This window comes from Indicator indicator, chromosome Z (genome assembly GCF_027791375.1).
Source record: "Indicator indicator isolate 239-I01 chromosome Z, UM_Iind_1.1, whole genome shotgun sequence".
Taxonomy (NCBI): domain Eukaryota; kingdom Metazoa; phylum Chordata; class Aves; order Piciformes; family Indicatoridae; genus Indicator; species Indicator indicator.
This window is the reverse complement of record NC_072053.1, coordinates 48,414,706-48,430,198: the sequence shown is the minus strand read 5'-3', so window position 1 is coordinate 48,430,198 and position 15,493 is coordinate 48,414,706. Positions and strand designations below refer to the sequence as shown.

General features: G+C 42.8%; 1 protein-coding gene across 1 annotated transcript in view; it reads right to left on the bottom strand.

Annotated features, from left to right (window-relative positions):
• Positions 1 to 15,493, bottom strand: part of TRPM3 (transient receptor potential cation channel subfamily M member 3) — a 302,338-nt gene that overhangs the window by 104,393 nt on the left and 182,452 nt on the right. Inside the window, exon 7 of the mRNA XM_054397381.1 lies at positions 1,451 to 1,625. Within this exon, the coding sequence (XP_054253356.1) occupies positions 1,451 to 1,625 (175 nt within the window). The remainder of the gene's footprint in view (positions 1 to 1,450; positions 1,626 to 15,493) is intronic.

Sequence of the window (15,493 nt, the reverse complement as noted above, 5' to 3'; positions counted from 1 at the left end):
AAGTCAGATTAATGGGTCTGTAGTTCCTGGGAGCGTCCTTCTGGCCCTTGCTGTAGATTGGCATCCGTTTTCTAATCTCCCTGGTTAACCAGGACTGATGATAATTCATGAAGAATGGCTTGGAAAGCATATCTGCCAACTCTTTCAGCATTCTTGGGTGTAACCCATTGTTGTAGTGTGGTGGGCTGAAATTCCCCTTGCACATTAAAACCATCACACCTAACTGGCCCCATAGACCTGTGTGTGTCTAGGTGGTTCTGTAGATCACTTGCAATTTCCTCTCAGGTTATGAAGGTCTCCTTCTGTTCCCCATCCCTGTCTTCCAGCTCAACGGGCTGGCTGCCGAGCAAACAACTAGTCCTGATATTAAAGACTGAGGCACAGAAGACATTAAGAATGTCATCCTTTTCCTCATCTTTAGTCACGATGTTTCCCCCTGCATCCCACAAAGGATGAAGATTATCCCTAGTCCTCCTTTTGTTGTTAATGTATTTATAGAAAAAATGTTTATTATCTTTTATGACAATAGCCAGACTGAGTTGTAGTGGTGCTTTGGCTTTTCTAATTTTCTCCCTGCATAGCTTCACTGCTTCTTTGTAGTCCTCCTGAGTGGCCTGTCCCCTTTTCCAAAGGCCTCAAACTCTCCTCTTGTTCCTGAGTTACAGCCAAAGCTCTCCATTCAGCCAAACTGGCCTTCCATGCCAGCTCATCTTTCAGCACACAGGGGTGGCCTTTTCCTGTGCCTTTAAGATTACCTTCTTGAAAAGTGCCCAGTCCTCCTCCACTCCTTTATCCTTCAGGATGGCCTCCCAAGGGACACTGCCAATCAGTCTGCTGACAAGCTGAAGTCTGCCCTACAGAAGTCCAAACTGGCAGTTCTGCTACCTCCACTCCTTACTTCTTTGAGAATCAAAAACTCTATTAATTTATTACCAACAGCAGGTCAGGGAATACTTGAACTGGCTGTACGTAATTCCATGGGCTCCTGAATGCTGAGGTAGCTGGCTGATGGCATTATAATAGGTACTTTGGAACTTGCAAAGTATGCTTACATCCTGGTTCAACAAAACCACTTGTACGATAAAGCTAAATACTGTCCTTGCCTCATCTTGAGTCTGCAAAGAAATGTGGGACAGTGGAAACTCATATCATTGCACAAGCATTCATGTGCAACCTACAAGATACCATACAACTATACTTGCCAGTTACATATCTTGGCAAGTAACAGTTTTCTCCACCTCTGTTTATTCCACAGAGTTAGTGTTGCTTTAACTCCTCTTTTTTTTTTTCTATTCTGGATACTTCCAGTATGTCACTCTTATTGATAATGGTAATAGCCATATGAGGAAGGTATCACTTTTGGACTTTATTGCTAATAATTTTCTGGGCTCTGTCTCACTACCAGATTGAATCTGTGGATGGAGAAGGACACACTACAAGAATTACTTACCCTCCTTCTTCAGAGTATTTGTGACCAAAGGCAAGGATGTCAGACGCACGGCCACTGCCATCGCATATCACAACAGGAACAGGGGGAGTGTCTCGCAGGTACTCCAGAACAATAGAGATAACATTAGGACCTCCTTCCACAATAAGGGCCACGACTGGAACTCCTTGACCAATTCCTGGATTGAAAAAAAAGAAAAAACCAAAAAAACCCAAACAAAACCCAAAAGCAACAAAAAATGCAAAGCCAGCAAAGCAAAAAAAGTAACAGAAGAAAACAGGAAAAAAAAAAACAGTCTGAAATTACTACATTGTGACAGTATGGTGTTATGTCAGAGAAAACGGCATTTGGAAAACATAGATTTTAAGAACAGAAAGGACCGATTTAGTCATCACACTGGTTACACTGCATAAACCAAGATTTTCTAAAATTATTTTCTGTTTTAAATACAAAAGTTATGGCTGAAATAGTGTCGTAGCTTTAGGCTGTGCTCAGGAAAATTTTCCACAAATCTTGAAGAGAAAGTAGTAGAATGTAAATAAATTACCATTGGATGCAAAAGGAAAAATAATAAGGTCTAACTAATTCCATTGGTCTGATATCTAACATAAAGTTAGTTGTGTACACTCTCTTCTGCTCTAGCAGATACTCACTGGTGCTTCTGCTGGCCTCCCGACTTTGACTGCTTTTCTTTGTTGTGATTAAGTACTAACAGTCTACTCTTCACTCTTTTACATGGTACAGGGGGGAAGGGAGCAGGGAGAGGGGGATTCTTGCATTGTTTATAAGTTGTAAATATATGTAAATATTGTATATTTTGTACATATTCATGGCATTCCATATTTCTAGATCATAGTTTTGCTTTTAAATACAGCTTCATTTTAGCTGAGCTGGTCTGGCAATTTTATGTTGTTGGGAGGTGGAATTTCAACCCACTACTTTCATACTAATTGGTGCTTATCCAATCGTGGGGCATTGCTCAAGTGAATGATTAATTAGTGTGTGATAAATAAACATAGGGGAGGTAATTTTGCTTCGGCTAATTAAGGGTATAGGCGTGCAAGCGGGAAGAATGTGAGGGTCCCGCTCCCAAGGCGGGAGCCGAGGACATTTTGCGCCAGGTCAGGTATTGGTCAGCGTGTCTGGGCAAGCATTCACTGACCCCTGAAGAGACCATCACCAGACATACAGTGGCGGGAACTCTTGGGGGCAGAAGTTCTTTGTTCTTGGAACCCATCAGGGTGTTGTTCGGGAAGAGTTCTGTTATAAAAGCCCCCAGTGCGGGGAGGAAAGGTGTACATGCGGAAAGGTATGTGCCCAGCGCTGTAAATAAACCTTAACAGACTTTGCCCCTCAACAACTGTTTAGGAGTGAGCTTGTTCGTCACATTAATGCTCAGATTAAGGAAGCCAGAATGAAGCCGTGGAACGTGGTGAAAGCAATGGTTTGGGGTGTTGGTGATTATTGCCTTGGTTTTGTCGATATGGGATATATGGTAACTTTTCAGTACATATTCCACCTGAGTTTCTGGAATTTACAATCCCCGTAAGTGTGAGTTATTCAGGTGATTTGAATCCTACAATGGTTTGTCTTCCGTGCCTGAATTTGCTGTCTTTAGTCATTATATTAGGGTTGGCTACAGTTTTGTGGAGAGAGAAACGTAAGTCTAGGCAAGTGGTTACCTTTTCTGCAGGCAGTGGCAGGGAGCTAAGAGTTAACAAAGAAGCAGTTTCAGATCACAGTGGAGGAAGGGGAAGGAGACAGAAGAGTTAAGAGCTAGGAAACGCTTAGCTACAATACCCTTAGAAATGGAAAGAAAATGTCCAGATCCCCCGTTTCCCACTGACCCAGAGATCTGAAATCAGGAGACAATATTGGGTATCTCTAGCGCCTGATACAAGACAGCAAAGCAAAAGCCGCGGCAGTGCTGGCAAAGAGCAGAGGGCGGGGGGGGGGGGGGAGGGGAAGGGCGTTGGGTAGCTCAAATGGCGCCGGCGGTGAACCCAGCACCGGCGGCGACCCCAGCACCGGCGGCGACCCCAGCACCGGCGGCGATCCCGGCACCGGCAAGCCCTGCTCAGGCGGCAGCTGTGCCTGGAGCCCCCGTGCAAGCGGTGGCAAGCCCGGCTGCGCCGCAGAGGGGGCGGTTCCGGCAGTTTCGCGGCAGCTTCGCCGGCAGCCCGTACCCAGCAACAAAAGGCCAAGGCAAGACTAGGGAAGGTGTGGACCCCCTCAGACTGGAAACAGGAGAACTGGTGACAAATGATCTGGAGAAGGCTGAGGTTCTCAACGACTTTTTTACCTCAGCCTTCACTGGCAAGGGCTCCAGCCACACTCCTGGAATAACGGAAGATAATGGCAGGGGCTGGAAGAAGGAACTGCTCATTGTGACTGAAGATCAGGTTTGTGACCATCTGAAGAGAGTGCACAAGTCCGTGAGACCTGATGGGATACATCTGCAGGTGCTGAGGGAACTGGTGGATGAGGTTGCTAAAACTTTCTCTCTTATATTTCAAAAGTCATGGCAGTCTGGTGAAGTCCCCACTGACTGGAAGAGGGGAAAAATAACTCCCATTTTCAAAAAGGGAAAGAAGGATGATCCAGCGAACTACAGATCAGTCAGTCTCACCTCTGTGCCTGGTAAGATCATGGAGCAGAATCTCCTGGAGGCACTTCTTAGGCAGAATAATAATGAAGAAATGATCTGGTACAATCATCACAGCTTCACCAAGGGCAAATCATGCCTGACAAACCTGGTGGCCATCTATGACAAGGTCACAACATCAACAGACAAGGGGAGAGCAGCCAACATCATTTATCTGGACCTGAGCAAAGCCTTTGATGGTGTCCTGCATGACATCCTGGTCTCCAAGCTGGTAAAATATATGTTTGATGGATGGACCACTCGGTGGATAAAGAACTGGCTTGATGGCTGCACCCAAAGAGTGGCTGTCAATGGGTCAGTGTCCAAGTGGAGTCCCTCAGGGCTCAGTACTGGGTCCAGTCTTGTTTAATATCTTTGTTGGTGACATGGACAGTGGCATTGAGTGCACCCTCAGAAAGTTCACTGACGACACCAAGCTGTGTGGTGCAGCAGACACGTTGGAGGGAAGGGATGCCATCCAGAGGGACCTTGACAGGCTGGAGAGGTGGGCACAAGCCAACCTCATGAGGGTCAACAAGACCAAGTGCAGGGTCCTGCATCTGGGTTGGGGCAATCTCAGGCACTGATACAGGCTGGGGAGTGACTGGCTTGAGAGCAGCCCTGAAGAAAAGGACTTGGGGTTGCTGGTGGATGAGAAGCTCAATATGAGCCAGCAGTGTGCACTTGCACAGCTCAGAAAGCAAATCACATCCTGGTCTGCATCAAGAGAAATGTGGCCAGCAGGTTGAGGGAGGTGATTCTCCCCCTCTACACCACTCTGGAGAAACCCCACCTGGAGTATCCCTCCTATTACAAGAGGGATATGGACATGCTGGAATGTGTCCAGAAAAGGGCCACCAGGATGATCAGAGGGCTGGAGCACCTCTCCTATGAGTGCAGACTGAGAGAGCTGGGGTTGTTCAGTTTGGGGAAGAGAAGGCTCCAAGACCTTATTGTGGCCTTCCGGTATCTGAAGGGAGCCTAAAAGAAAGTTGGTGAGGGACTTTTTTAGGGTGTTGGGTAGTGATAGGACTAGGGGGAATGGATCCAACCTAGAGGAGGATGGTTTTAGATTAGACGTTAGGAAGAAATTCTTCACCATAAGGGTGGTGAGACACTGGAACACATTGCCCAGGGAGGTGGTGGAAGCCTCATCCCTGGAAGTTTTTAAGGCCAGGCTTGATGAGGCTCTGGGCAACCTGATCTAGTGTGAGGTGTCCCTGCCTATGGCAGGGGGGTTGGAAGTGGATGATCCTTGAGATCCCTTCCAACACTGACAATTCTGTGACTTCAAAACAAGAATTAGAATTGGGACTGACATCTGCTGATAAGACAATATTAAGAAGTATTCTCAAGCAAATTGGGTCTGGATGCCAAGAAATGAAGAAAGTTCACAGTGCAAGATGTAAAGTAATGTAGTTGGTAATTAATACATTCTGTTGTAAACTGGGAACTCATTAGGAAGAAATATTAGAAAGGTGTGTTCCAGCTGATCACAGAAGAACTGAATCCTTGGTGCAGCAAGGCCATGACGAAGGCAGGTATGATTCTGGAATACACACAGCAAAGCATTTTCAGTAAGAAATATGGACACATCAGTGCCATTGTGCAAGGCACTAATGAAGTTCAATGCGAAATACTCTCTGTAGTTATGTTCACCTATGCTCAAAGAACAAACTGGAACAAACGGAGGAAAAAAGCCAAAAGGAGACAATGGGCAAAACCCCCTGTTATGACAGAAGATTAGATAAGTTTGGGTCATCTTCCTTAGCAAATTGAAGGATACAAGATAATGCACACATGATATATATAGCACATTGGCCGTTAATAATTTTACATGGAGTTCAGAAGATTTCTGTCAGAGGAGTGAGTTCTTCACAAGCTTCTAGTAAGACTAAAAGGGAAAATTTTTCGGAGTTTGGAGTGATGCTCAATAATCATTACAGATGCAGCTGGCTTTACTAATAGCCAAACTGTTCCTAAAACAGGGTCCTTCAGGTCTACTGGTACTTCAATCTTGTATTCTGCTGGATATTGATCAGCTAAGTAATTCTAATAATATAAATAATGGTGGTTAGTCTATACAGCTGAACTACTTTTGTCTTTTTGAGCCAATGAACTGACCACTTGGAAGCATTTCTAAAATTCTTCCTGTATTTTTTTAACAGCCATAGTCACAGCAGTTGCATGGAATATAACAGTTCTCTGCAAGTGTTCCAGTTGTGTTTCATTGTGGTTAATCAGATGGCATGTTTTCTCTTCTCTGATGCTGTAGAGGCACATCCATTATAGCATCACAGAATTGTTGAGGTTGAAAGACCTTTGAGGTCATGAAGTCCAACCCCTCATATTAAGCTCACAGTCTCACCACTACTAAGCACTACATCCACACATCTTTTAAATACCTCCAGGGATGTTGACTCCACTACTGCCCTGGGCAGCCTCTTCCAGTCTTTGATAACCCTTTCTGTGAAGAAATTTTTTTCAAATATCTAACCTGAACCTCCCCTGGCACAATTTGAGTCTGTTCCCTCTTGTCCTGTCACTTGTTGCAAGTGAGAAGAGTTTGACCCACACCTCTCTACAACGTCCTTTGAGATAGTTGTAGAAGGTGATGAGGTCTCCTCTCAGCCTTCTCTTCTGAAGGCTAAATCCCAGTTTTCTCTCTGCTGTTCTACATAATACTTGTGTTTGAGGCCCTTCGTTATGAAGAACTTTCTAAGGACTAGTAAACTAATTTCTCTCCAAATCCCCTCTTCTATGAAAGTTTGTAGCTTTGAATTAAAAAAAAAAAACACCTGACCTGAATCTTAATTTATCATATATGATGACGTTCTAGATTGAAATCTAACTCATTCAATTATTCTAGTAGATTTATTTGTGAAACAGAGAAGATTAAAACACAGATCTGACTCAATGTCCTTGTAGTGAGGGGCCCAAAACTGAACTTGAAGTGTGGCCTCATCACTGCTGAGTAGAGAGGGACAATCATATCCCTAGGGCTGCTGGCCACACTATTCTTGATACAAGCCAGGATGCCATTGGCCTTCCTGGCCGTCTGAGCACACTGCTGTCTCATACTCAGCTGGCTGTCAATCCTTATCCCCAGGTCCTTCTCTGCTGGGCAGCACTCAAGTCACTTTTTCCCAAGCCTGTGGCGTTGCATGGGGTTGTTGAGGCCCAAGTTCAGCACTCAGCACTTGACCTTCAGTCTCATACCACTGCCCTCAGCCCATTTATCCAGTCTGTCCAGATCTCTCTGCAGAGCCTTCATGCCCTCCAGCATATCAACATGGCCACCCAACTTGGTGTTATCTGCAGACTTACTGACGGTGCATTCAATTGCCACAAGCAAATAATGCAGATGTTAAACATATCTGGCTTGAATACTGAGCCCTGGAGAACACCACTTGTGACTGGCTGACAACAGGATTTAACTCCATTTGCCACAATTTCTTGGGCCTGACCATTCAGCCAATTTTTCATACCACAAAGTGTGTGCCTGTCCAAGCCATGGGGACACAGTTTCTCCAGGAGGATGCTGTGGGAAATTGTAGAAGGCCTTACTAAAGTCAAGGTAGATAACACTGAGCATTTCTCTCACAGTAAGGTAGGTCAGCTTGTCATAGAAACAGATCAGATTGGTTAAGTAAGACTTGCCCTTCGTAAAACCATGTTGACTGGGATGAGTCATCTTGTTATTCCATGTGTGACACACGATGTCTGTCATGATGGTCTGCTCCAGGACTTTCCCTGGCACTGAGGTCAGACTGACAGGCCTGTAGTTTTCTGGATCCTCCTTCTGACCCTTCTTGTATCTGTGTGAAACCTCGCACAGCTGCTTCATCAGAGTGTTTCATCATCTTCACCATCTTGATTGTGTGGTCTGTAATACACGCTCACCACAGTATCTATCTTACTGGCCTTCCCCTTGGTTCTAACTCATAGACACTCAACTCTGTTATCATTGTTACCAAGTATTAGACAATCACATCCGTCCCTGACACAGAGGGCCTCTCCACCACCTCTCCTTCCGTGCCTAGCCTTTCTGAAAAGTTGGAGCACTCCAGTCATGTGAGTTGCGCCACCACGTTTCCATGATGGCTACTATGTCATAGTTGTCTCACTGCCCAATAGCGAGGTCATGCTGGTGACACCACTCTCAAAGTCAGGCATTTGTCTCCTGGCTTTTCCTGTTTGTCCTGCCATCATTCCCTGCCACTGGAGGGAAGGACACAAACAACACTTGCAGTCCTGAACCCTTAACCCTATCCCCAAGGCTCTGAAGTCTCACTTCATACCCCTCAGACTTTTGTAGAGATTTCATCTCTGCCTACCTGAAAAATCACTAAAGGACAAACTAGGGTAGGAAGTTTTCTCCTTACATCTCTAACTCTGTGTCCAGGGAGGCAGCTGACTTCCCTAAGGAGCAGGTCTAGTCTGCATATAGGATCTGCTGCTGCTTTCAGAAACGGGTCCCCCAGGACAAGGACATGTCTGTCTTTCTTTACTGATGATGTTTAGATATGAGGTATAGTCTGTCTTGGCCTCAGTGATACCTCTGAGGTGGGTACCTGAGATCTTTGTTTTTATTAGGATCCTCCTGTAGAATGTTATACCTGTTTTGGAGGGTCACCTGGAGGGGTGCAGCACTTACTGGGGGGACACACCTACCACACTTGTTGTGTCAGGTAGGAACTTGATGCCAGTATTACCTATCCATTGAGTCAAGGTGTTCATCACATTCAGACAGGTGGACAGAGGACAAGGATCCCTTCACATCACAGTTGTTTTCTGATCATTGGACCTGTTGTGGGCAAGATAGGATGTGGCTCCAATGGTCTATCTTGCTCTCACACTCCTTGATGGTTCTCAGCCTACTTACCTCTTCCTGGAACTCCATCACTAAGCATAGGAGCTTTTCTACCTGAGAACATCTGCCACAGGTGTACTCATCACTTCCATCTAACAGTATTGTGAGAGCAGGGCACACTCAGCAGCCTGATACCTGGGTGACAGTGCCTTATCACCAGGGCTTCATCTGGGAAGCTGTGTTGGCTGTGGTGAACTTGGGGCTCTGTGTAGCCATGGCTTTCTGTTGGGTGGATACCATCAGTCTCTTGCTCATCTGGCCAAGATCCAGTGCCCTTCCTGCATGCCCTGACTGTGTGAACTGCCACCCAAACTGTCACATCATGTACTTTCTGATGCCCCATGCCCTGTTTGCATGCCCTCTTTTCTGGTGCTCTGCATCTAATCTCAATAGGTGCTGGGCAAAACACAGAGCAGATCTGAATTAATCTTTTATATGGTTTGATGCCAGAAATCCTCAATGCATCTCTACTGCTAAGTACTAGGCATTTGGAAATTAATCCAGAGGGTCTGTAGAAAAATTTCAGTGGGTAGGAAGACAGTGGGTAGGTAGATTGAGTAGTCCTGAGTAGATGTTAACACTGCGTTTGCTAAGAATTTATCATCTATGAGACTGAGAACTCATCATGCCTTGTCATATTCTTAACATGGGGCTAATCTGAACAATGTTGGCATCTGATGCCAATAAGACACAATGTCTGACTTTGGGAAAAAGGTAACTGATGGACTTCTCTTTAAATGGCAGTCAAAGTATTTTCCTTTCCAGGGCTCTGTATCTCCCAGGAAATACAAGAGTCGGGAATTCCCTGAAGTGGACTATTTAAGCTTGTGCATGCACATTACAGAATAGCCTGCAAAGAAAGGATTGGAAGTGCCTGACATCCTGACAGGAAAAGTCTTGTTTCAGCCACTTCATTCAGAATGATAACATCAGGCTGGGAGGTGAGAAGCTAAATCTGAGGGTAATGCACTCCTTACAAAGCTAAGGATATAACCATTATAAAAAGAGATTCTTGCTTGAGTTGAAATTGTCAGAAAGGAGGTAATGCTGAGATAAAACCAAGCTGATGAAAAATTGCACTACAACACTGAGGCTGCTGTCTCCTAGCACACATCCAGAAGGTGGGAACTTTCTGCCAAGCATTAAAACAGTCCAAAAATCAACAAGCAAAAAGTTTATCTTCATGGTTTTTGTTCAATTTACCACAAATTCCCCTAGTTTTGGCAAAACTAATGATACCACTCATCTTGCTGTGCTTTCTCCAATAACACTATTGTTTTCACTAATGCTCTGAAAGTATAAAAACCTTAGAAATTATGTGTTTCACATTTGATTTAGCTAGAAAGATAGTAGTACTAATACACAGCACTGAAATGTTGACATTCTGAAAGTGCAGATAGCCGTTCTCAGTACTGGACAATGCATTACCAAGAAAGAGGCCTGATCACTTTCCAAATAAAGCAAAAGACCAGGTAATTTTCACAGATCTAAGTATTTTTTCTGATTCTTAGAAGGCAGTAAATGACATGTTACTCAGCATTTTTATATCTTTTGTAGGGGAAGACTCCTAAGTTCAAGTGAATTGATTTTAAATATCTGAAAAATTGTGATGTTTTCCAGCCATCTGATAGTTACATGGAGGATTTATTTTTACATTTACTAAGTTTATGGTGTATTTTTTTTTGGCATTTCTAGGACAAGCTTTGGTTTCAGTAAATTATTCCTTTTGGAAGATGTAAGAAACCTTTTTCTCTAGCAGTGTATCTCCAGACTTGAGAATAGCTGGAAAGGCTGACTATTGTTATCACTCTAAGGTTTATGACTCACTTCCCTACACTTAGGTTTCAATATGGTAGATGTCTGATCCTAAAATCAAAAGGATTCCTACTTACAAGTGGTCTCAGCATATTTACTTTTTGATACTGAAAATAGTTCATAAGCCAGAGAGTAGATATTTTCCCTCAGATTTTCAAAGGAAATATTCAAGAGCAAGTATGCATGAAACATTTCACAGAAGCTTGTTTTTTACTATTTCTCTTTTAGTAAGGCCTCCATCTCACATTCCTGATATGAGTGCAAAAAGGCAGGTAGTGTCCCATGATTTAATAAACAGAATACAGACAAAACTGTGGTTTTATTTTTAATTTCTGTAATGATTCGTCCAAAATAGAAGAAATAGCACCAAAGACCTGGAAGTGAAAATAATTTTGCTAAAGCTCAGCACTACCTTAATTCCAAAAACTAACTTGTATTTTGAGCATTTCAATAAGCATAATTTTTTGCAGGGTAAACTAGATTGCTAAGTATTTCACAGTGTCAGCTATTGTGGATATTGTTGGTGCAATATTGCAAATTAGACTGCAGCCTAAGGTTTCATTACTTTGTTATTGCCTTTGTGGCCAGCAGCAGAGCCAGTGAGAGATTCCAGGAAGGACATGCATACTAGAACACTTGTCCTGATGTGCAGTAGTGGCAACTTGGAGGCCTTCATGTTATTATGCAGAAAAATAATCTTGTTTTCCCCTTGACAGAGCAGTAGTGCATGAATATGTAAGTTAAAATAATAAACTAGAAAAAATTAGTGAATTTGGAAATGGAAGCCAGGAAAAAACTGCATAATGTCTATGCTATGTGAGAGGAGATTTAAAAAAGATTGCCATGCTTTGAGAAGCCCTATTTTTTTCCCCCAGTTCTTGAAAGAAAACATGAATATTTTATATTGTATATTTATAAATAATCTATATCTGTCTTATAAATTATTACTAATCCTTTTATGAAGAGCTAAACATGAGTTACTAATTTTTTTAGAGACCCAACAATGGAATAAAGTGCCTCATTTACTACAAAATGCATTTACTACTCATGTTCTCAAGTGTGTTTATAGGAGTAAATGGGACATATTAGAGTGCTGCTTATTGTTTCTAAGTTGACCTCTGACATCAGCAGAAATGAATGGGGGATACTTTAATTCACTGTTCCTGACAGAAATATGTCTAATTTCTGCATCTTAGTAGGTAGTGATAGGTGCATCTGATTTCCAACTGGCTACCTCTGTTCCTTCATTGGGTCAGATATGGTGGTGTGGGTTCCTGTACATTTGTTCTCTTTTTCTACCTGGAAGTCTTAGCTGGATGTTTTGGTAATTATTTAGATTTGTTTGAGAAGTTAGAGCCTACAGCTGTCCATGGAGCTGTAATTAAAGAGTTACTGCACACTGTTTGGCAAAGTAATGGTGTTCAGCTGGAAACCTGAGTCACATACCTCCCATACAAGGTGCAGCTACTGTAGAGCATGTTCTCCACAAGCTGGAGAGAGTGAAAGGTTTATTGTGCATGTAAGACAGAGTCACTGTGAATTTACCTGAAGACTCCAAACTGTAGCAGAGGCTGGGGAAAGTAAGGTTCCATGAACCTGCACAGTGCACGTGCAGTCAGCAGCTTGACATCTCAAAGTCTTTTCTACATGAAGCACACACACTGCTCCTCTGTGAAGCGTGGAAACAGGATTCTACCCTTCCCAGAAGTCCTGAACCTACTGCAAGTGGGTATAGGGCTGCATAGGGCAACATGGAGCTTGAACAGCTCATCAGTTCTTCATGAAAGCTGGTATGTTTGCATGATCAAGTTTTGCAAAGCACTACCCTCCAGGTCCACAGGTTGCTAACCCTTCCTAGATTTAGAGGTAGTGTGGATAGTGGGGTACCTAAATCAGCAGGTTTCTGTGCTGGCGATCATAGCACAGGTTGCTGTGTGATTATCTGAGATAATATGAGAATGAACTTTTAGCAGTAGGAAGTTTCTATGACAGGCTCTAAAATTGTTTCAGGCTTCTAAATTGTGTATCTCCTACAACAGCTCTATCATTTGTGAGCAACAGCTCCCTTTCTACATTTCTCCGTGAGCTTCAGAGTTGTTTCACAACCCTTTCCTGGTGGCTCTTTCTTCCCTGACAGATTGCCGCTCTTGCTAGCTGTAAGTACTTGTGTTGCTCTGAGGTATGATCCAATCTCTCCCTTGGTTGCAGCCTTGTCTGTCATTTAAAGGCCCAGTTTTTGGTGGATAGCTGGATTGAGCATTAGTCAACTGTAATGATAAAGGTAAAGGAGAATGGCCAGCAGAACAAAACATGTTTGTTTTCTTTTCACATACTGAAGATAATCGTTCCAGGCCTTGCAGACTTCATGTACATTCACACAGAACTGTGACACATGATGATAAAAACAAGAAAGTTCATAAATACTAGGTTTTTAAAGTGGAAAGAAACTTCATAAATGCAAGATATTAACAGCCTTGCCTTGAAGAAAAACTTGAGTTTGGAAGTTTATTTAATCCTAACACAAATGCACTCTTAATACATTTACTACAACTTATCAATAGGTAACTTGATATGCACTTTAATATGGTAAATTCTAAGCAGTACATCCTGGTTTTCTTTGATTGTTGTAAGTGTTGTTGGATGTGTAACAATTGAAACAAAACTATTTTTTGTATCACATGTGAATGAATGTTTATACATGTGATTCTACTAATCTGGAATAGAAGCACCAAATTCACTCTGCCTATAATCCTAAAGCAAGTGCCAGTTCAACAAATCCTTAACTGCTTCACAGAATCACAGAATTATTTAGACTGGAGTAGACATCTGAGGTCATCAAGTCCATAAGCTAACACCACCACATTGACTAGACCATGTCACTAAGCGCCACATCCAGTCTTTCCTTAAACGCCTGCTTCCATCTTCCCTCACCTTATTTTTTGTTTTCACTAGCCTGATGGCAGGAGGGCAGAGGACTCTCTTTATCTTCATGTGTCTCCTGATGTACCTGCCCCAGGGATGGTAGAGTATGATTCCACCAATCTATCTCCTCCTCAGAGTCTTTGATACTTTGTAACCTTCAGTGTCATCTTGTACCTCAGCCACTGTGCAGAGCAGTCATCTGCTTGTTCACACCTTGCTCGCCTGTTGTTTATGCTATCATCCAGTATCAACACAGGCTGTTGCATTCCCTGCAGCCGGAGACCTGGACAGCCACATGCCTCTGTGGCAGTGTTGTCTGGGTTGCTGCGTCCTTTTTAGAAGAGATTACACTTTTGCCTGAGTGGATACCATCTCTGCCTATTTGCCCTCTCCTGTTTGCCAAACAAGGAAAACCAAACAAACAAACCTGCCCGTGGCAATGACCATGCACTGCCAGCTGCCTGACCGGGGCCCTTCCCTCACGTGCTCCGCTCACTGCGTTCCAACAAGCGAGACAGCTGTTGCCTTACTGTTTGTGGGCTGAGCTTCAAAAAGATATGTGTTTCCCAGAGGTACAGGCTACTTAATCATCAGATGAGGTTACACTTTGGGATTATTTTTTGATGCAAGGATTGTTTATCACTGGCATTTAGTGGAAATTCTCATTTAACTGTCAGTGGAAAACTGATAAAGTGTTAAGGTCAACAAAACATTCATGTGCTTATGAGCTCTGACAGTTTTGAACTAGATTTTTATCAAATCTGATCTCAGTTTTAGCTTAAATATGTCAGATGAAACATGATTTTTGAATAGAAATCAATAAATATTAATAGTTTGTATTAGAAACAGGGTGGTTTGGCTTTCAGAAGAGAAGGCTGAGGAGAGACCACATTGCCCTCTGCAACTACCTCAAAGGAAGCTGGAGCGAGGTGAGGGTTGATCTCTTCTCACATGGAATAAGTTTTGTTTTTTTTTTTTTCAGATTTTGAGGTTTATGATATCTTGAAACTCAAGGTGGAATATGGAGGTTCTGTGAACCTAGAGGAAACCAGAGAAAGTCCTTAGCTTTAGATATCTTACTTAAAAGTCCTACTTTCAGGCCATTCCTTTATTGCTTGGGGCTAGCAGAGTATGCAGCAGCATACCGCATAAACCCAGTGGCTTTCAGAAGTATTTTGGTCTAAGTGTTACCATGGCACTTGGATATCATTTTCACAGAATGGATAAACAATTCAATATGCTCTGCAATTTTAATAAGGAAGAGTCCACTCAGTGTGAGATAGAAAGTTTGAGGAAAGTAATTTTTAATTTCTGAAATAATATTTGCCTTATAGTAATACTGAGCCAACGGATATTGTGCTTTGATTGTTAGTAAAGTTTGTCTAATCACTCCTTAAGTGCTACTCAAATAAATTTATAATGGTAATGGTTTTACAACAGTCTTAAAAAAATTTGCCACAGAAATGTGTCTGCTTCATCTCTGGACACCTGTGTGCTACTCCCTATGGTCTCAATTGCCTCAGAAGGGCTAAGTGGTGACAGAGAACATCCTGAAATAATCCAGATCCTTCCTACCAGGGTTTTGGGTTTTTTTCCCCCATCTATTATTTTAAGTCCTTAGGCCCTGATCTGTATCAAAAAACTTTGTCTAAAACATCAATATCAAATACCTGAGATCACCTGCAAACACAGCATTGCAAATAACAGCTGCAGTAAATTTACCACTAAAAAAATTACAGTATTAACTAAGTGAGGGTGTCTGGCAAAAAGGGAATGCATCTTGCCTTCACAG